This window comes from Psammomys obesus, unplaced genomic scaffold (genome assembly GCF_907164565.1).
Source record: "Psammomys obesus unplaced genomic scaffold, mPsaObe1.curated_primary_1811, whole genome shotgun sequence".
In the NCBI taxonomy this organism is placed as follows: Eukaryota; Metazoa; Chordata; class Mammalia; order Rodentia; family Muridae; genus Psammomys; species Psammomys obesus.
Genome location: NW_026591816.1, coordinates 5,734,681 through 5,757,508, shown reverse-complemented (window position 1 = coordinate 5,757,508; position 22,828 = coordinate 5,734,681). Strand labels below are relative to the sequence as shown.

The 22,828-nt window shown below is 41.9% G+C and overlaps 1 protein-coding gene across 4 annotated transcripts; it reads left to right on the top strand.

Annotated features, from left to right (window-relative positions):
• Window positions 1-7,955: 7,955 nt before the first annotated feature.
• Window positions 7,956-8,981, top strand: LOC129680451 (cyclin-Y-like). 4 transcript variants are annotated; one of them, XM_055612087.1, is made up of 2 exons: window positions 7,956-8,109; window positions 8,185-8,981. In XM_055612087.1, the coding sequence occupies exons 1-2, from the start codon at window positions 7,956-7,958 to the stop codon at window positions 8,979-8,981; spliced, it is 951 nt and encodes a 316-aa protein (XP_055468062.1). The 4 variants fall into 4 exon arrangements, with proteins under 4 accessions (XP_055468062.1, XP_055468061.1, XP_055468063.1 ...); XM_055612086.1 differs by having other exon boundaries at window positions 7,956-8,122; window positions 8,189-8,981; XM_055612088.1 differs by having other exon boundaries at window positions 7,956-8,245; window positions 8,417-8,981.
• The last annotated feature ends 13,847 nt before the right edge of the window (window positions 8,982-22,828 follow it).

Genomic DNA, 22,828 nt, shown 5'->3' with positions numbered 1-22,828 from the left:
CACACACAAAGAACATATTACCTGGAAACCATTCACCACAGAACTACCTGTGATAGGAAAGAATGGAAAGCCTGAACACCCTCAGGTGGAAAAGAACGGGTTTGAGGACAGGTCTGTAAGGGATGAATGGGGTACTTTATGCTCTGCTTTGCAGTGATCTTCAGTTTTAAGGGAAGAAGCAGCACAGTGGAAGAGGGATGTGTTGAATGAATTTATTTGCTCATGAAAGCAGCAAGATTTTATATATGTATATATATATATATATATAATCTTATATAATACATATATATATTTTTTCCAACAAATCAAAAAATCCAATATGAAACAGAGAGTTACTGAGAGAGGAGGCTGAGAAGGGATAGAAAGAAAAGTCACCCTTCCCTGAATAAATCAGTTTCTGTGGACTGGGTTTTGACACTACGTAGATATTTTATAATGCAGTTAAATTAAACTTTCAAAATGCCATCCTTATAAAAGAAAAGCAGAAGCAGATGAACCTAGCTGTGTTGAAGTTAAGCTTTAACAACACACACTTGTTTCAAATGACATGAAAGTGTGCTAGCTTCAGTATAACTATGAGGTAGACCTGAAACATGAAGCCTTGGGCTATAAGAATTTTCAGTAGAAAAACAACTTTCATTAATGGTTATTGACACACATCTGAGTATTTTTTTAATAACAAGGCATATTTATAATCAGGCTGATGTTTAATAGGGAAGGAAAAAGGTCAGAAATATGATCATAGTTAAGAAAACTCTACAGTCTTGACTTTGAATTTGAAACATCAGAAGAAATTTGTATTTTATCTTAAAAGGACCTAGAATTTTTAGAGATGTAGCTGATTCTTGTTTGTGAAATGAGAAAGGTTCAAGAGGACTCTGGAAAGTCATAAGACTAGGAGGTGAAGATGTTCTTACAAGCGGTGAGGCTGGATGTGGAGAGCGAAGATGCTGGTTTCTGGTGATGCTCACTCGACAAACAGGAAGGGCCCTAACAGTAAAGTGCAAACAATAAAAATACCTCAAAAGCACTTGCTTCTACAGGCCATGCTGAGAGTAAAAGTGGGCTGGATAAATGCTAGCGGGTCCAATAATTAAACAGAGCAGAAGCTGATAGACAAAATGTGGCAAATTGATAGCAGGATGAGAGCAACCGCTTCTGTCTTGTCCTGTGAACTTTTTACATTGCAAGTTGACATTCATAGAGCTCTAAGTTCCATGCTCTGTATGTGAGCCTGGTGGGGCTGTGACTTTGGTCTATGACATTCAATGCTAGGTCATTGGAACAGTCCCTTCTAGGTATCAACCACCATTGTGGACAAAGCCAAAGGAAGATGAAAAGTTCGAGATGACAAACCCAAAATAAATAAGTGGAGATAGATATATCTCCAGGAGGACTGCAGTGTTAATGACCAGCTATGAGCATATGACTAGCTGCATCTTGAACCAATTAGTTGGGAGCAGCTGACTCCAGAACCATGAGAGGCCATAACAAATTGACTGGCATTGTTTTAATGCACTAGACGTAGAGATACAAGGTTTATACTGCTTAGAGGTAGCTAACTGCAACATGAAAGAATCTCCATTTTTCAAAACAATGTCTATCTCAAGGTAGCAAGGAAATGGTAGGAAGATTTTAGATATAAACAGTTTAGCTAATAAGTGCAGAAAAGTTCAGGAATAAGAATACAATCTTTTTTTTTTAATTTTATTTTTCTTTTTAGTTACATTTTGTTAATTCTGTGTCCCAGCTGTGTCCCGCTCCCTCATTCCCTCCCCAACCCCGCACTCCCTCCCTGGTCTCCTCCCTGCCCCTTTCCAAGTCTACTGATAGGGGAGGACCTCCTCCCCTTTCATTTGACCCTGTTTTATCAGGTACCTTCAGGGCTGGCTGCAAAGTCCTCCTCTGTAGCCTAACAGACTGCTCCTCCCCTGGGGGGGGGGGGGTGTCAAACAGCCTGCCCTTGAGATCCTGTTAGAAATAGTCTGTGTTCCCCTTACTTTGGAAAACTACTTGGTTACTGAGCTACCACGGGCCACATCCGAGCCGAAGTTCTAGGTTATATCCATAGATAGTCCTTAAATGGATCTAGGCAATGCCATTACCCAAAGTTTTACCTGTTCCTTATGAAACATTCATTGCGTTTACCTTTATTTACCTACGAGGTATGCATAAGCATCTGTATGCTAAGGGGAGCCGTGAAGGTCAGATGGTAACTTCACAGTCAGCTCTCACTTCTCATCTTGTGGTCCTGGGAATTGAATTTATGTCTTTAGGCTTAGGGGTAAAGGTCCTTAATTATTCATCCATGTCTTGGGCACCAACAAAACACTCTTTTTAAATAAAAAACAAAAACCAAAACCAGAATCTAATTATCTATGCCTCTAACTACCTTTTTGCATGAAATACAGGGCACTATTTTGTTCTTCAGGAGACTGAGTTTCCAAGCACTCTCCTTAGCTGTAGCCCCAACTTAAAGGAAGGTGTTTGAGCACTGAAGCTACGTTTCTAGCCCCAGGGAAACACATGGACCATGTTGATGATATCATCCTCAAACTCTAGCTATGGGAAATGCTGGGAAAGAAATGACCTGATCTTTAAACAAGGGTGTCAAGATGAAGACCAGCAATTTAGAAAATAAGTAACCAGCTGCAATAATTGTATCCTTATTCAATCTGACACACCAGCCAAAATGTATATCAATACTCAGTGACTCCAGGCAAATACCAGTATTTTAAGTGCAGAGGTGATGTGGCTGTTTTTAAAGAGAAGTTCCAATCCTTTAGGAATACATCCCAAAGTATTTTGCTATGTTATAATTTTTTGATGTAATGTAGGTCACATAGATGAAGGGCGTCAGGTCAGGTGTCAGGATGGGAAACAGTGAGGGCAAGGAGAGATCTTCCTATTATTCGGCTGTTACACAAGTTTGAACCTTCCCATCATGTAACATTTTTAAAAATGCATTTGTACATCTTATCTCTTGAGAAAAATTTATTCCCATTTTATAGTGTCCCCCGTTCACAAACCAGAGCAGCTGACCTTGACCGTAAAGATTCCTACAGGGAATTCTTACAAGGGCCCAGAAAGAAAAGCCTCTTAAGTCTTATGTTTTTCCTTCCTCCAGTGATTTCTATCCAATTATAAAACTAAGTAAGGTGAAAAGTCTAGGCATAAAGACAAAATAAAAGTAGCAAACAAATGAAAACATTGCTTCAGAGCTGAGCAAATTACCAGAGGCAGTATATTGGAACAATGTATTGCTGAGCTCAGTAAAACTAGAGCCTTTTTTTCCAGCAATTCTACTAATAAGGAGTGACCTCAGGAAAATTATGTAATTCTGTGGCTTCCTGTTCCTTATCTGTGGAGTAGCCCTTCTGAGCTGTTGTTTCTCTGCAATCCAGGCCAGCCCGTGCCATCTTCTCCAGCCCACTTCCCTTTCATTCCCCTTCCCCTCCTTTCCCTTCCTCTGCCCTCTCCTGTCCTCTCCCCTTACCATTTTCTGTTCTACACAATGTCATTTCATTACACTATGTTTGGCTTGAATCTCTTCTCTCTTCTTGCATATTATTTGTTAAAACAAGAATGCAATGTATACATTAGTATACAGTACCAAGAGATGGATTTTGCTGGCAGGGATTGTGGAAGACATTCTCCAACAATGCAAAAAAAAAAAAAAAGAAAAAAAAAAAAGAAAAATCTTATTGACTATGTCAACAATTAGGGGTAGGAGAGATAATTCATTATTTCTACATATCCAGTCCAGTAACTAGGCTAGACATAAAGTCTTACACACATCAATATTTCAGTCCTTTTTAATGAAAAAAATTACAAATTCCAAATAAATTAGCACTGACATTATACTTCCTTTTCTTCAGTGGATTGAAACATTCTAATCAATTCACATGACAGGGAATTTACACAGGGTGATAATCAGTCTCTGTCTCCTTGTGTGAGTGCTAAAAATGTTTGTGTAGCTTCAGGCACCTACCTTCATCTAACCCGCACACACACAATTGCCACCATTGAACGAGACATTAAACTTCCTCTGTCCATGCCTGTGCATTTCATTAAGGTCATCCTTCTTGCCTTTTGTGTGTTCTGTGGCCCTGGTTCACCCCATGAGGTGGGCTGTTCTTCAGTGGGCAGACTTGTCAGAAAGAAATGCTCATGCCTGGACTTGGAGAGTTGTCTCTGGTTCAGTAGGCCTGCTCTCGGAGTTGCTTTTGTTCTGTTTGGAGTGCTCCATCGTGCTGATGAAGAGCTCTGCTGGTCTTTCTCTTGTGTTAAAATTTGAGCTAGCGCATGTGTTCACAGATCTAACATGATGCCACATTTAGTAATAGAATTGCATAGCCATTACTCCCAAAGTGAGGTAGGCTTCACTTTTGAACAACCTATGAGAGGACTAGGTCCCAAAGACATGGCTGGTTCATGATACCAGTGAGTTGTACAAGTCAGTTCTGATTCCATGGGAGTCTATGGAAAAACCTAGCAAAGAATAACCTGCTCCTTTCCCCGAAGCACACTGAGTAATGAATCAAGCAGGAACAGATGAGGGCAGGGTCAACTTCACTTTTATTAGGAGTAAACTTGGAGCATGTGGCCTTCAGATTTGTGTCCTTAGGACTGTGTCAGACCACATAGCAATTATACTTGTTAACTCCTTTGACTCCCTCTGTCCTGAAGCCCTCAGGGAAAGTTGTAGCTTAACTAGTTGCTGACTGGGCTTCAGAGACAGCTTAAAAGGGACAGCTAACAGCTAACAGCTGCTAGTGGCTCATTTTCTCACTCAGAAGAGAGAGGGGATAAGTGTGCCAGACCTGGTGCCCAGTTTGGTAGTCACATACCACTCAGCTTCTGCTGAGGCAGACTGCGCAGCTGAGGGTGAGGCTGTAGTGAGTACCTCTGCATTTACCTGGAATGACACTAAGAGTGGGAAGGAAGCATTCACACCAAACTCCCAAGATGTGCTTTTCTCTCAGACCATGAAAACTGCAATCATAACCAGTGTTGTGTCTTCCGGACTCAAGAAGGGAAGATGCATCCATATGGGGATGGCTTCTTTCATCTTGAGGCTGGGCTGACATCCTTAACCTCTGTCCTTTGTAGCTCCTATGGTGCCCCAGGTCACTATAGAATTTGCTTCTACAATTCTCTGAAATATATATGCACATTTCATTAAGCAAATAAACTTTAATGCCAGTTGTATTCTAAAGCTTAAAATATGCTCTGTTCTAGTTCCATTTCTAAATTATGTCCAACGTCATTTTTTCAACAGTCTGTCACAAGCTCTTCAAGGAGATTTAATGACAACAAAAAGAAGAAAGCATAAAATTTCGCTAGTTGTGAGATGCCAAAACCATAGAAAATACCTCAAACTTTTAATATAAAGAACCCTAATGTTATAAAAATCCCAGGGCAAAGCTGAAGTTCAAAGATTAAATCTCCTTTCAAGTGAAAGTCAAAATATATTAAAGTCCAAGTGAGTTAAAGTCTCATATCAAATTATTTCCCCTGTGGAAGTAAATGTTTGAAGTTTGAAACTTGTAAGTTGTAATTAAGACCCAACTCTCTTCCTCAATCTGTAACTCAGCCTCTATCAGCAGGATTCTGGATGCCTTCATGGACTTGGTCTTTTAATAGCTGTGTTCCTGAATGTAACCCCCCACAATACATGTATACACATGCACATACACACAAGCATACAACACAATACATGCATACACACATACATACATGAAAACACACATACATGTAAGCACACACAACACGCACATGCACAGAAACAATACATTCATGCACATACATAATACATGCATACATGCACCCACACACATACACACAGGCTCATAAACAGGCACACACATCTATGCATTCACACATACACACAGTTATAGCTCCTGCACTTAAGCCTCTAGAATTTGTAGCATCTGTTCTCAGACATACATCACCTGAAGGCTCTGCAGAATTTACAAATGATGAGGCTGCTGAGCTCCGGCTTCACATTCACCAAGCTGGCCTACGTGCCCCTCTCTAGTACCTACAGTAACATTAGAGGCAGAATGTTGCCACAGCCACTGTCACCAAAGATTCTGGCTGACAGACTTCATTCTGTGTGAGAAGAGATGGGTAATAGCCAGGACAGAGAAATCTCCCAGAATAAAGGAGAGGTTTGCCTGTTGGGGGTAAGGACTATCTCCCCCTATTCACTGCTTTCTGTCTTGGATGGCAGAAGAGCCATTTCTGTCTTTTCGTAAAGTTAAAGAATTTGTATTATTAAAAATTCTAAACATCAAGTGTTAGCTAAGATGCTTTCTAGTTGCCTAGAGGTGTTTTTAGCATCTTTGTATTTCCTTTGCTCTTGGTTCTGAGTGTGGACTCTGCTCCCAGGCCATCCCCTCTATCTTGTAGGCCAGCATTCATTCTAGGCCACCTCAATGCAATTCTCCCTAATTTACAGCGGTGTTAGCTCTTGGCAGCTTTGGTCCTTGAGACTGTATCCATTTTACTTATAGCTAGCCACATTACAACAAAAGCAGCTTGCAGGCAAATTTCATAAATCCAACTCTGTATTTGATGTATTTTCTCTTCTTGATCCTGGGGGAAATTTCAAAACAAGAATGAAGGGAGAGGGGGAGGGAAGAATGGAAAAAAGAAAAGAAAGGGAAGTATGATTATAGAAGACCATTTAGACCGGCACTTAGGGTTTAAAACCCAAGCTCCATTTTTGGCTGACAACCTGGTTACACCGGAAGAGCTCCCCATTCCTCTAAGGCAGAAATTGTACGAAAGGCCTGTCGCTATGAACTACGTCTTAGTCACTGCTCCTTCAGAGAGGCTGTTCAGGTTTGATCCAGTTGAGCTGGGACCCACCACCTGCCACTTGGAGATCTAATCAGTTCCTTGCTAGACTTCCGGCTCCTCAGAACACTGGCTGAGGCTAAGGGCCTCTCCCCAGGCTGCTACCTTTGCTCAGTCCCAGTCACTAAGAAGCAGTCAATAGCCTGTGGGTCTAGCTGCTGCTTTGCCTGTTGTATCCAGCAAAGTCAAAATGCAGTGCTCTTTGGAACAGCGCAGGCTTCCCACGTCCCAGCGACGAAATCCCGGCCCCTTCTGCAGACAGGATGGCGAGATCAGAAGCGAAGGCCTAAGTATAATAAGTATATTGGCTCCATGGACCTCTCCCCACCTGTAAGTCTGGACTGTTATGTCACTTGTGTACTCGTCAGAGTTCTTGGCTCACACACAAGGTACTGGGAAACAACAATTCTCAAGTGTTGTTCTCTATGACCAGGTCTAGAAATAAAACAGGGCTACGGATAGAGATGATCAGTTCAGTCTCTGTGACTGGGAACTTGGAGCGCATACGCCAGCCACTTACACCTTCTTAGAGGCAGATCTCTAAGGTCATGGCTGCAACAGTATTGGATAGGATGGAAGTGGGGGCTTCACTCCAGAAAAGCTGAAGACACCCAATCCTTTACGAATTCTGTAGCCATGTCAGTCTAACCCCCTCCCCAGAGAAGACAGAGACAGAGACTGGAGGGTGCAATATGCTCATGAGCTGCACTGACAAAGAAGGAAGTGTCTTCCCCTCAGCCCACAGCCATTTCCAACCTTTCTGTTACGTAATAACTTTCTTCCTCTTGCACCTGCTTATAGATGCATATCTCATAGAAAGATGCTCATCGCGGTGGGAGGCGGCCTGCGCGGCGCCGCCCGCCATGGCCGCGGGGGGCTGAGCTCCGCGTGGGGCTGCAGTCGCGAACCGGGGGCCGCTGGCCGCCCTAGCTGCCCGCTCGTCGCCGCCGTCCATGGCGAGGCCCCGCCGCCGCGCTCGCTGCTGACCCGGGCCGGCGCGCCTTCCACCCTCCGCGGGGCGCGGGCCGCCTGCCTCCGCGCCCGAGCCTGCGCCCGCGCCCCGGGGCTAGCGGCCCCGCGCTCGCTCCAACATGGGGAACACGACCTCGTGCTGCCTGTCGGCCAGCCCCAAGCTCCGCGGGAACGCGCACTCGCTCCTGGAGTCCTACCAGCCCGACGCCGACCTCAGCCTCGAGGACAGGGGCTGCAGCCTGCAGCACATCAGAGACCGCGAGAACATCGACGATTTGAACCTGGAGTTCAGTCCTTCAGACCACCCCCGCGCCGGCACGATATTCCTCAGCAAGTCCCAGACAGACATGAGGGAAAAACGCAGGAGTCTCTTCATCCACCACCATCACCTCGGCCAGACCTCCAAGAAGTTCAGCTCCTGCTCCACCATCTTCCTAGACGACAGCACGGTCAGCCAGCCGAACCTCAGGTACACGATCAGGTGTGTGGCCCTGGCCATATACTACCACATCAAAAACAGGGACCCGGACGGAAGGGTGGTTTTGGATATTTTTGATGAAAACCTCCACCCCCTTTCAAGCTCTGAGGTGCCGCCAGATTACGACAAGCAGAACCCGGAGCAGAAGCACATCTACCGCTTCGTGCGGATGCTCTTCAGCGCGGCCCAGCTCACCGCCGAATGTGCCATCGTCAGCCTGGTCTACCTCGAGCGGCTGCTGACCTACGCCGAGATCGACATCTGCCCCGCCAACTGGAAGCGCATCGTCCTCGGGGCCATCCTGCTGGCCTCGAAGGTGTGGGATGACCAGGCCGTGTGGAACGTGGACTACTGCCAGATCCTGAAGGACATCACGGTGGAAGACATGAACGAGCTGGAGCGACAGTTCCTCGAACTGCTGCAGTTCAACATCAACGTCCCGTCCAGCGTGTACGCCAAGTACTACTTCGATCTCCGCTCTCTGGCGGAAGCAAACAACCTGAGCTTTCCCCTGGAGCCCCTAAGCAGGGACCGCGCCCACAAGCTGGAGGCCATCTCCCGTCTCTGTGAGGACAAGTACCGGGACCTGAGGAAACCCCTGAGGAGGCGGTCGGCGAGTGCCGACAACCTGAGTCTGCTGCGGTGGTCCCCAGCCATCATCTCCTAGCTGGGTGCCCTCCCGAGTTCCCGCAGTTTCGCCTTTTGTTTGAGAAGAGGTGAACTTGGGTGGGTTTTTGTCTGTTTTTCTCCGCGTGGTCCCATCAAGGCTGCCTTCACGCCCGCCCCCAGGCCCGCCTCCACACCGCGTGATGCACACAGAGGCTCTAAGGGACTTCGGTTAGTGTTCTGGATATCCGGTGCCAAGCCTTCCGGCCGTCATGAACAGCATTTCTCTCATGGAGGAAACAATCTAATCCCGGAGGAGGAGACGAAGGAAAGCTGTGTTGAGGCAGAGAGCACGTGGCAGCCAGGATGCTTCTGGGTCCCCTGTCTGGCAGAGCCACATGGTTGGTAGCAGAACTGAATGCACATCCAAGTCAGGAGCGCCGCGCTGTGCCCTTGGGATCCGTAAGCGCTGTAAGAGTCCTGCTTTCCTTCTTGCTGCTCTCTTGGGATTGGGGAGGGCGCGTTTGCTCACCTTTATTCTGGTTCGGTTTGGATCCCACAGAGCAGAGAACAGTTTGTACCCACCGTGGCACAGACGTCCAAATAGTACTGACCGTTTATCTCTGCACCATTTTCGCTAGCTGTCTTCTGAGCGTTCTTCCTCACCAGTTAGATGCGCTGGTTGTGCTTCTACAAGCCTGTTTATAGGATTCTCTTTCAACTGTAGTGCTGAACCAAAATATCCCTCTCCTGCCTCCCTCCAAGAACACTATCTAGATTACACACCTGCTTGTGCCTTCCAGTTTTCTTGCATTTGGTGGTTCTTGGTTTTTGGTTTTGTCACTTCCTGTCCTTCCCAGGTTCTCTTTTCCTGCTAATGTGAAGGTAGTTACAAAGCTCAGACTTGTGGCTGAAGGGGAAGGTCCTTGGCACAGGCGTCTTGAATGGAGAAGCATCTGGGGAAGCCTGGTTTTCCTGACTCCATTGTGAGGAACCTCTGTGCTCCCTGCCTGGCCATTCTACTTCCATGTCCATTGTTGCAAGCAATATTCTTCTTGACTTTTATATGTTCACTTCAAATCAAATAGTCTATTTGTATACAATTTAAAAAAAAATCTAAAATGTAGAAAATGGGGAGTGGGTGGGTGGGTGTGGGTGTCCCAGTGGGGAGATCACTGAAGGAGAATTTCCTGGGGTATTTTTCACAGAGCTACTAAATAAAAACAACAACAACGATAATAATAACAATAATAACAACAATAACAATAACACCTCAACTTGCATTTTCATTGCAGGTACTTGGAGAAGATTTACAAAACTATGAAGGTTCATGCTTCCTTTATTATAACTCACAGTTGTGTTTTCTGACTGTTTCTGATTTGCCTTGGGGCTAGATTAGAATCTTTTTTGAGTAAAATAAAAGGGTTAAAGATGTCCTATCAAAGAGAAAAATCTGACAGGGAAGTCTAAGAACTGGAGACACTCACACAGGGCACTGCTTCTGCCCACCTTCTTAGGTTTCAGTGGCCACACTTGAGATTAAACGCTAGCATTCGGTTTGTTACACAAAATGGTGAGCTTGGAAAAGTTTAGAAGTGCATATTAGTTTTGAATACTCTAAAATCATATGCCCCACCCCAACAGACCCCTCTCCATGGAGCACACTTTGGAATGGAAGGAACAAAATGTCAAAATCCCAAGAGCATGGAGCCAGAAATATTATTCAAAGTTCAGTGATGTCTGTCTTGTGTAGTCATGTTTTCAGTGGGAAGTATGAGCAGGCTCTAGTCTAATCTTCCAATGCAGGAAGTAAAAAATTAACTCCCCTCCCACTGCACCTTTGATGATTTGCTCTGAGTGGGAACCAAGATAAGCTGCTCTCTTCAAAAACCGTAAAAAGAGGTCTAAAAATGTAGAAAGTATCATTTTTTATTCTCTCATCTCTATAACTCTAAAAGGGACCTATTTTCTTCTTTTAAATATTTTTTATTTTATTTTTATTAATTACACTTTATTCACTTTGTAACCCACCATAAACCCTTTCTTCCTCTCTCCCCTCCCCTTTCTCCACTCATGCCCCTCCCCAAGTACGCTGATAGGGGAGGCCTTCCTCTCCTTCCTTCTGATCTTAGTCTATAAGATCTCATCAGGAGTGGCTGCATTGTCTTCCTCTTGTGGCCTGGTAAGGCTGCTCCCCCATCAGGGTGAGGTGATCAAAGAGCAGGCCAATCAGATTATCTCAGAGGCAGTCCCTGTTCCCATTACTATGGAATCACTTGGACACTGAACTTCCATGGGATACATCTGTGTAGGGGTTCTAGGTTATCTCCATGCATGGTACTTGGTTGGAGTATGAGTCTCAGGAAAGATCCCTGTGCTCAGACTTTTTGGTTCTGTTGCTGTCCTTTTGGAGCTCCTGTCCTCTCCAGATCTTACTATTTCCCACTTCTTTCCTTATATTTCATGCACTCTGCCCAACAATAGGTCATAAGTCTCAGCATCTGCTTTGATAGTCTGCAGGACAGAGCCTTTCACAGGCCCTCTGTGCCAGGCTCCTAACTTGTTTCCTGTTTTCTTCTTCTTCTGGTGACCATCCTCTTTGCCTTTCTGAATGGGGATTGAGCATTTTAGTCAGAGTCCTCCCTCTTGATTGGTTTCTTTAGGTGTACAGATTTTAGTAGGTTTATCCTATATTATATGTCTATATGAGTGAGTATATACCATGTGTGTCTTTCTGCTTCTGGGACAACTTACTCAGGATGATCCTTCCCAGGTCCCACCATTTACCTGCAAATTTCATGATTTCCTTATTTTTCATTGCTGAGTAATACTCCATTGTATAGATGTACCAAAATTTCTGCATCCATTCTTCAGTTGAGGGGCATCTGGGATGTTTTCATCTTCTGGCTATTACAAATAAAGCTGCTACAAACATAGTTGAGCAAATGTCCTTTTTGTGTACTTGAGCCTCTTTTGGATATTTGCCTAGGAGTGGTATGGCTGGATCTTGAGGAAGCGCTATTCCTAGTTGTCTGAGAAAGCGCCAGATTGATTTCCAGAGTGGTTGTACCAGTTTACATTCCCACCAGCAGTGGAGAAGGGTTCCCCTTTCTCCACAACCTCTCCAGCATGTGTTGTCACTTGAGTTTTTAATCTTGGGCATTCTAATGGGTGTAAGGTGAAATCTCCTCAGGGTCATTTTGATTTGCATTTCTTGATGGCTAATTAGGTTGAGCATTTCTTTAAGTGTTTCTCTGCCATTCAATATTCCTCTATCGAGAATTCTCTATTTAGCCCATTTTTTAATTGGATTAATTGATTTGTTGCATTTCAACTTTAGTTCTTTATATGTACTGGATATTAGCCCTCTGTCAGATAAAGGGTTGGTGAAGATTCTTTCCCAATCTGTAGTCAGTCATTTTATTTTGATGATGGTGTTCTTTGCTTTACAGAAGCTTTTCAGTTTCATGAGGTCCCATTTATTGATTGTTGCTCTTAGAGCCTGTGCTATTGGTGTTCTGTTCAGGAAGTTGTCTCCTGTGCCAAGGAGTTCAAGGCTCTTCCCCACTTTTTTTTCTAACCAATTTAATGTGTCTAGTTTTGAGGTCTTTGATCCACTTGGATTTTAGTTTTGTGCAGGGTGATAAGTATGGATCTCTTTGCATTTTTCTACATGGAGACATCCAGCACCATATGTTGAAAATGTTGTCTTTTTTCCATTGTATGGTTTTGGCATCTTTGTCAAAAATTAGGTGTCCATTAAGTGTGTAGGTTTATTTCTGGGTCTTCCATTCAGTTCCATTGATCCACCATTCTGTTTCTATGCCAGTACCATGCAGTTTTTATTACTGTTGCTCTATAGTACAGCTTGAGATCAGGGATTGAGATACCTCCAGAAGGTCTTTTATTGTAGAGGATTGTTTTAGCAATTCTGGGTTTCTTGTTATTCCATATGAAGTTGAGAATTTTTCTTTCAAGGTCAGTAAAGAATTGTGTTGGTAATTTGTTGGGAATTGCATTGAATCTGTAGATTGTTTTTGGTAAGACGGCCAATTTTACTATGTTAATCCTGACAAGCCATGAGCATGGGAGATCTTTTCATCTTCTGATATCTTCTAATTCTTTCTTCAGAGACTTAATATTTTTTCATACAAGTCTTTGACTTGCTTGGTTAGAGTCACAACAAGGTACTTTATTTCTTTTGTGGTTATTGTGAAGGGTGTTGTTTCCCTAATTTCTTTCTCAGCTCTTTTGTCTTTTGTATACAGGAGGGCTACTGATTTTTTTTTTTCTTTTAGTTAATTTTGTATCCAGGCACATCGCTGAAGGTGTTTATCAGTGGAAGGATTTCTCTGGTTGAATTTTTGGGATCACTCATGTATACTATCATATCATCTGTGAATAGTGATACTTTGATTTCTTCCTTTCTGATTTCTATCACCTTGATCTCCTTCAGCTGTCTTAATGCTCTAGCAAGGACTTCCAGAACTATGTTGAAGAGATATGGTGAGAGTGGGCAGCCTTGCCTTGTCCCTGGTTTCAATGGGGTTGCTTTAAGTTTCTCTTTAATTTGATGTTGACTATAGGCTTGCTGTATGTTGCCTTTACTATGTTTAGATATATGTGTTGTATCCCTGATCTCTCCAAGTCTTTAAACATGAATGGATGTTGGATTTTGTCAAATGCTTTTTCAGCATCTAAGGAGATTATCATGTGTTTTTTTTTCTTTCAGTTTGTTAATATGGTGGATCACATTGATGGATTTCCTTATATTGAGCCACCCCTGCATACATGGAATGAAGCCTACTTGGTCATAGTAGATGATATCTTTGATGTGTTCTTGTATTCGATTTGCAAGTATTTTGTTGAGTATTTTTGTATCAATGTTCATAAGGGAGATTGGCCTGAAATTCTCTTTCTTTGTTGGGTCTTTGTGATGTTTAGGTACCAAGGTGACTGTGACTTCATAGAATGAATTTGGTAGTGTTCCTTCTGTTTCTATTTTGTGGAATAGTTTGAAGAGAATTGGAGTTAGCTCTTCTTTGAAGATCTGATAGAATTCTGTGTTGAAACCATCTGGTCCTGGGCTTTTTTTGGATGGTAGACTTTTGATGACTGCTTCTATTTCCTTAGGGGATATAGGACTATTTAATTGATTTACCTGGTCTTGATTCAGCTTTGGTAAGTGGAATCGACCAAGAAATTATCCATTTCATTTAGATTTTCAAATTTTGTGGCATATAGACTTTGGAAGTAAGTCCTAATGACTGTTTGGATTTCCTCAGTGTCTGTAGTTATGTTCTTCTTTTCATTTCTGATTTCGTTGATTAGGATGCTGTTTCTCTTTTTAGTTAGCTTGGCTAAGGGTTTGTCTATCTTGTTGATTTTCTCAAAGAACCAGTTTTTGGTTTCATTGATTCTTTGAATTTTTTAATTTGTTTTCAATTTATTGATTTCAGCCCTGAGTTTGCTTATTTCCAGCTGTCTACTCCTTTTTGGTGTGTCTGCTTCTTTTTTTTTTTCCCTAGGGCTTTTAGGTGATCCATTAAGTTGCTTGAATGAGATGTCTTGAAGGCACTTAGTGCTATGAACTTTCCTCTTAGCACTGCTTTCATTGTGTCCCATAAGTTTGGGTATGTTGTGTCTTCATTTTCATTGAATTCTAGGAAGACTTTAATTTCTTTCTTTATTTCTTCCCTGACCCAGCTGTCATTTAGTATCAAGTTGTTCAGTTTCCATGTGTGTGTAGGCTTTTTGCTATTTCTGTTGTTGTTGAGGTCCAGCTTTAGTCCATGGTGATCAGATAGGTTACAGGGGATTATTTCAATCTTCTTGTATCTGTTGAGGCTCGCTTTGTGACCAACCATATGGTATATATGGGAGAAGGTTCCATGAGGTTCTGAGAAGAAGGTAAATTCTTTTGTGTTTGGGTGTAAGGTTCTATAATGTCTGTGAGGTCCATTTGATTCATGACCTCTGTCAGAGACATTGTTTCTTTGTTTAATTTCTGTTTTGTTGACCTGTTTTTGTTGAGAGTGGGGTGTTGAAGTCTCCCACTATTAATGTGTGGGGATCTATGTGTGGTTTAAGTTTTATCAATGTTTCTTTAACAAATGTGGGTGCTCTTGTATTTGGGGCATAGATGTTCAGGATTGTGATGTCTTCCTGGTGGAAATTTCCCTTGAGGAGTATGAAGTGTCCTTCCCCATCTCTTTTTATTACTATTGGTTGAAAGTCTCTTTTATCAGATATTAGAATGGCTACTCCTGCTTGCTTCTTGGGTCCATTTGCTTGGAAAACTGTCTTCCAACCTTTTAACCTCAGGTAATATCTATCTTGGTGATTTAGGTGTGTTTCTTGTGTGCAACAGATTGCTGGGTCTTGTTTATGCATCGGTTCTGTTAGTCTCTGTCTTTTTATTGGCCAGTTGAGTCCATTGATGTTGAGAGAGTTTAATGACCAGTGGCTGTTCGATCCTTTGATTTTGATGTTGGCTGTGGTAGTAAGTTTCTTTGCTTGGTTGCTTTTTGTTTTATTGTAGTGAGGTTAATTATTTCCTGTGTTTTCTTAAAAGTAGTTAGTTTTCTTGGGTTGTATTTTTCCTTCTAGTATCTTCTGAAATGCTGAATTTGTGTGTGGGTATTGTTGAAATTTGTTTTTGTCGTTGAATGTCTTGTTTTCTCTGTCTATGAGGACTGAGAGTTTTGCTGGGTATAGTAGCCTGGGTTGATTTTTGTGTTCTCCTAGGGTCTGCAAGATATCCATTGAGGCCCTTCTGGCTTTCATAGTCTCTGTCGAAAAGTCAGGTGTGATTCTGATGGGTTTGCCATTAAATGTTACTTGGCCTTTTTCCCTTGCAGCTTTTAATATTTTTTCTTCCTTCTGTATACTTACTGTTTTGATTACTATGTGGCAGGATTATTTTCTTTTCTGGGATAATTTATTTGGTGTTCTGTAGGCCTCTTGTATTTTTATTGGCCTCTCTTTTAAGTTGGGGAAATTTTCTTCAATTATTTTGTTGAAAATATTTTCTGGGACTTGGAGAAGGGAATCTTCTTTTTCCTTTATTCCTACTATTCTTAGGTTTTGTTTTTTCATGTTGTCTTGAATTTCTTGGATGGTCTGTGTCAGGAATTTTTTTAGATTTAACATTTTCTTTGACAGATACATCTATTTCTTCCACTGTATCTTCCACACCTGAGATTCTTTCTTCCATCTCTTGTAGTCTATTGGTTATGCTTACCTCTGTAGTTCCTGTTTTCTTCCCTAAGTTCTTTCTCTCCACAATTTCCTCCATTCGTGTTTTCTTTAATTTTTTCAATTCTATCTTCAGATCTTGAGCCATTTTGTTGCTTTCCTTCACCTGTCTGACTGTATTTTCCTGTTTTTCCATCAATTCCTTCAGCTGTTTGGTTGAACAATCCTCTGATTCTTTTATTTCTTTCAATGATTTAAGTATTTCCTTTTTAAAGACCACAAACTGGCTGCAACTTCCTCTGTTTCTTTACTCTTGGCCATAATCTGTTTGTCTTTATCTTACTCTATTTCTTTATGCATTTTTTTGTTTCTTCTATTAACCTCTTTATAAGCATAGATATTAGGTTATCTTCTTGAATTTCAATTATTCTGGGGTGTCCAGGGCTGCTCGCCCCTGGATAACTGGGTTCTGGAGATGCCATATTGCTCTGTCTTTTGTTGGTTGAGATTTTATGCTGGCTTCTACCCATTGAGCTACCTTAGGTGTTGGGTGTTAGTTTCTGGTAGTTCCTGGAATCCTGTGGTGGAGAGAATACCCTTGGCAGGAAGATGGTTTTTCCTTAAGGAAGCCTCCTTAGGTTTTTTGGGTATTGTCACTGAATGGCCAGTGTTTTTCAGGAATTGCCACTGCTCACCTCAGGCTTACAGACCTGAGTGATAACTGTGGTCCTTGTTAGTCAAGAGGGCTCTCCTCTCACTCAGAGAAGTCTTGGAGACAGCTGCCTTGCTTTTGGGTTTCTTGCTGTAAATTTAGTGAGCTGCTGCTGTCACCTGGGTGCCCCGTCATTTGATCAGTTTAATTAGGGATAACTGGTTGCCCCTTGGAGCAGTTTTGGGGGTTGATCTCAGGGATCCCAAGCTGATTTGATAGCAGAAGTCTTATTTTTATTCCTCTTATTTGAATGGGAGATTTGGAAGTTGACTTAATGTAAATATTTCAATGCACCCGATACTATATTTGTGGAATTTATTAAACTACTTTAAAAGATAAAAAAAAAAAAAAAAAAAAAAAAACAGGAAAGATGCTCATCTTTAACTTGGGTATGTCCTGTGATTCCTGGGTCCTGGGTTCTATTTCTATTAAACAATGTTCAGTTCTGGACAAAGATAGCAGGATTAATTAGACTCAACAAAGTACTAAGCCAGGGAATGCTAAGAGGAGTGCCCACAAGAGTGTGGTTCATCACTCTCTCTCCATCCTCTGCAGCAGCTGGAATCAGAATAGAAGGCAAGGTGGTTTGCAGCAACTTCATGAAAGGTACCAGCCTACAGGTCAGTGATGAGACAGAGGGGACTAATGAGTAGGAGTTTATTCCTGCTTCATTCTTGTTGAAATGGAGTCCTTTATTTAAATACTTGACAACTCTTGACCGAACACAATGGTTAAAGTTGCAGGAATAAACCCCCTACAACCTTCCTTCTCCTATTTCTTATCTGAGGAAGAATTCATGAGAAGTTCAGCAGAACAAGTCAAGCGATCTTTATTTCACTATGCTTGTTGGTTCTGATTTGGGTCACAGACATCCTCATCCTTACTGTTTCAGATCTTTTATTTGTAAAAGAAACAGAACATGCTAGAATTATTAGCATGGGGAGCTGGAGGGCAAATAATGCTAATGGGATAAATAATATATCATTTATTAGAACTATCCTGCAGGGCTCACTTTACCAGCCACAACATCGTGATAGTCAGCAACCTCTAACAAGTTTCAGGGGGAGATTTCACTTTGTGACTGCAAAGACCCTTGGCACACTACCTAAATTAGACAACATATTAAAAATTAATGGCAGGCCAATTCCCTACAATTATACTTTTATCAGGGGAGCAGGAAGCCTGGTTTTCATGATCTAAGCAACTTTTAGCAGTGAATCTTTTTTTTTTTTTCAGTGTCAGATGATTCAATTTGTCAATGAATAAACATATTTCAGTGCTTCTGGGAAAAACTGAACTTACATGTCAATGGTAGTTATTTAAGGATGTGGCTGGGTGGTGGTGGATGCTGGAACGCACTGCCCAGGGCCCTTTGAAGAAATGATGGACTGATTTGCATTCTGAGTCCATTCTGAGATGATGATGGACTTCAGCTTGTAGCACCAGCTCTTACAGAGGAATCGCCTCTAGTGAAGAAATTATCTCATCCAAGGTCTCCTCTCTGTCTAGATGCGGCCCATACCCAATGGCTAACAGGGTGGAAAGGCTTGATCTTCAGCCCCCAAGTCTAGACCACTCTTAAATTCAAAGCCTGGATGGGAAATGCACCTGCTATGCAAGAATGCTTTACCAGCAAAGCCGTCCTTCAGACATGAGAAATGCAAACCTCCCTAGACAAGTAACAGGTAAAGGACTCCATCATCGTGGGGCTTTCCAGAATATACTGAAGAATGTGTATTCTGAATATACTGAAAGGAAGGCTAATAACCTGTAATACAATACTTAGGAAAGTAAGCACTCCGTGGAATAAAAATGCAGTCTCGCTGATAATTCTACAACCCTATATGGTGTGTGAAGTCACTTTACCCCAACAACAAGGTTGAAACCACCACCACTGATAATTTCCACCCTCAATAAATTACTTGAAAAATTAGTAGAAGAGAGAACATGTATAAGACATATTGATCTAAAATAGGACAACACTGTAAGAAAATTAGAGACCAATATTTCCCAAAGTAAGATATATCTTCATCTATACATTAGCAAATCAAATATATGCGTGAATATTGGTACACTTAACCTGTATTTTATACGCTGAGGAGATGCCTCAGCGAGTAAAGACAAAGGAGACTTACTTTGTGACTCAACAAAGACCTTTAGTATGCTGCCTTAGACAGCACATTAAAAATAATGTCAGGCCTATTCCCTACAATTATACCTTTAATTGTTTACTCACAATCTGATTTTGATCCTTGGGATCCACATGGTAGAAGGAGAAAAAACGATTTCTACAAATTATTCTTTGACTTCTATGTGCCTACAGTGTACATGCACACACACACACACACACACACACACACACACTGAATATAATAAAAAATTCTAACAAGTACATTGTTACAAAAACAGAATTAAAACACATTTTTTTTTCTGAGAAGAAAATAAAACTCTGCTTGCTAATGATCTAGAAACTTTCCATTGTTGTTTTAAACAAGTCTGCTCTTTCTAAGCTTGAGAACAATTTTTTTTCCTGATAATTTGGAGTGGCATTTATGTGATGAGGTAGGCCAGGATGAAAAAGTACCACCTTTAAACACTCTTGTGATCCAAGGTCATTCCCATGAGAGAAAAAGCAGGAATTTTCTTATTTTAAAATTATGTTTTACTTACGATGCATATTGTTTTTAGTAATGCGTAGACAATTTGTATCACGACACCTGTATGTTTTCAGGGTAGGAGACTGCCTTTAAAAATAGTAGATTTAAGGTGATGCTTTATGCCAAACTCCTATCAAATCATCCGTTTGTTTAATTTACTTATTGATTTTTTTAAATTTCTTGGGCAGTTGAAAGTACAGAAGGAGCTGCGTGTGGCTCACAGGAGACATCAGCCCATCATCAGGGTGGACAGAGACTCATTAAGTTGGGTGCTGATATCAAGATGCAGACCACGGGGCAGGTGCTTTTATCCTGTAGATGTTCTTGCCAGAGAACCATAGTCGTAGACATTGTGAGTCACTGAAGTTAGAAGTAAAAAACAAAACATAGAAACAAAAAACAAACAAAGAAAAAAACAAAACGATCAAACATCCCTGAGAAGTGGGAACCGGGGGAGACTATAACACTCCAGTGCCTCTTTTTTTAGGGGCTTCGGTGAGATTTTGAACATTGGAAGCTAGGTATGAACTGTGCCATCTTAAATAATTTCTCAATATCAGCAAGCCTTGGGGCTTATAGCTATAAAGTAAGAGTTAAACTAAGAGTGAAACTAGACAGGCTATATGTACTTATTGAGTGATGTCATTGGGATGAGACAGAGGTCCCTGGCACATAGTAGCTGTTTAATAAACAACTAATTTCATTTTCCCTTCTATTCTTTCATGCAGAATATATGCTAATCTCAGAAGAGGCCGTACATTTCTATGTAAATCTTCCTGGGTTGAAAACCACAGGGAAAGACAATTAAGTTTAATCGATGAGCCGATATAAACACCCATTAACAGATGCCCCATTTATAGCGGCAAAGGCTGACTGCTTTGCAATTGCTTCTTATAAAATATGACATTAATCAAGAAGACTAATTTTGGTGCTGATGTGATTTAAAGCACTTCCACTCAAATTCCACCTGGGGACAGTAATATGTTCACGAGCAGCAGCAACTGGGGCAAATCCCTGTTGCTAATCTTACCTATATTAGCTTTCCCACCCATGGCAGTAGGATTAATTTCTAAGTCTAACAAAGAAAACAAGATGCAGAGAGAAATGAAAATTTAATTTCCTGATTAGGTAATATTTTGTCTTTTAGGACATTACTTTCTTTTTTTAATCCCATTTCATTAGCTCATTTATTTTTTCTTTTATTGCATATATTTTTATATACACTATATCCTGGCTATGCCTTCCCTTCCCCCTACTCTTCCCAGTTCCTTCCTACCTCCCTTTCCTTCTGGATCCACCCTCTTTTTGTCTCATTAGAAAAACAAACAGGATCTAAGAGATAATAATAAAATATAATAAGATAAAACAAAAACAAACACATCAGAATAGGACAAAACAAAGAGAAGGAAAAGAGCCCAAGAAAAGGTACAAGAAATGGATAAAAACACAGAGATCCACTTGTTAGCACATACACAAGCCCAGTAGCCACAACACATACATAAGGGACCTGTGGGTATTAAACAACAACAACAAATGCAACACCCTCTTTCTCAAAAAACCCATAAAATAAAAACAGAGATAAAAGAAAAATAATGAAAAAGTCCTGACACCACATTATGAGATCTCCAAAGACGCTGTTGAGTTCCTTTTTGGTTGGCCATAATGGCTGGGCATGCAAAACTACCCTTGAGAGGAGTTTGTTTCCCCACTGAGACTCCTTAGGAGAAAATGAAATGTTCATTGCCAGTGGCTGTCAATGAGAGAATGCTGGGCATAGCTACACAACAGCTCTGAAAAAGAAATGCTTAGAAAAGATTTATTCAATATTGATTTAAATTTCAGATACTGAAGCATCACAAAATCTTCACGGGAACACAATGAGCAGGAGAGAGATCAGTTCATAAAAGCAACGTTCCAGCTGTGCAGAGTCCAGGATCAGCCCACCTGCCTTCAAACCCACCCCTGCTTCCCTGTGTGTAACCTTGGACCATCTGCTGGTGACTACTGCAGGCACACCTGTGAGGGACAACCTAGCCTAGGCTAACTGACGTGAGAAGGCCCACATTGCTGTGGGCAGCGTAACTCTGTGAGCTTGTGTCCCATACTACATAAAGGCACAGGTGTTCATCACTCTCTCCTTCCTGACTGCATGTGTAATGTGACTGTTATTCCATGATTTCTCCACCATAGTTTTTGCACCCTCAAGCTTTCAGGCAGAATCAACACTTTCTTCATTACGTTTCGTGTGTCAGGTATTTGTCACAACAAAAAGACATCTAATGCTGACAGGTTATCTAACCTCTGTGAGCTGACTACTTTCCTCATTTTGAAAATGGGCAGAGTAATAGTATGCTCCCCAAAACACAGGACAACAAACAAGCAGCTGTGAGTAGGTGTGAGTGATAAAAAGGGACTTGATTTGGAGTAGATGGACTTCTACAGACAACACCTAGCAATCTGAATTCTTGCATGCTTCCCCCACTGGGAATAGACACGTGAGCTATGGCAGCATTTCAGCAGTGCTTATGTCACAGGGAAATGGATTTTTGTATATTTAATTAAGGTTTCTAATCAGCCCATTTGAGATTAATTAAAACAGATTATCTGGTGGGCCCAATCTGATTTCAGAAGCCTTTTAAAAGAAGCGGTGCTCTCTAGCTGTAAGTTAAAAGGAAGTCGGAGAGGATTCCACCTGCTCCTGCTTGTCAGAGGGCTGGCGATGCTGAGCCTGGCATCTTACTTCACAGCCAGCAGGGAAGTGAGAACTAGAGTGGCAGAACCATGAGGACTGTTGCTGCCAGCAGCCCAGACACGCTAGAAGTTGAGTCTCAGCTGGAGAACCCAGAGAAGAGCGAAGCAAAGCTTCTCAGTGTTTTAACCACTCTCAGGACCTCCCCAAAGGAGAAGCTGGCCAGAGCCACTTAGAGTTTTACCCCACGGACAGTCAGATGGTAGTGTTAAGTTTGGCAAGTATTTTCTTATCAGGAAATGTGCAATGAAGAGGCCCATGCAAGTATATACAAGTGCTACCCAACATTATCTAAAAATATCCTTAAGGCTTTCTAGAAAGCAGCCTAAGAAGCTGAGAGAGGGAGTGACAAGAAAGGAGGGGTCAGGGAAGGGTGATGATGCCAGCTTCAGCTGGAAAGGTGTGTGCTCCGTGGGATAGACTCAAGATCGCTGACTGCCAGAGTGGGGAAGGAAGACGGGATAGCGTATGCTACCATCTGACTCTAGCGAACCCCCTCTATCAGTAGCCTTTCCCATTACTGTGATAAAATACATGACATAAGGACTTATGGAAGATTCATTTAGCTTTGGCTTCTAGAGGGTTAGAGCCGC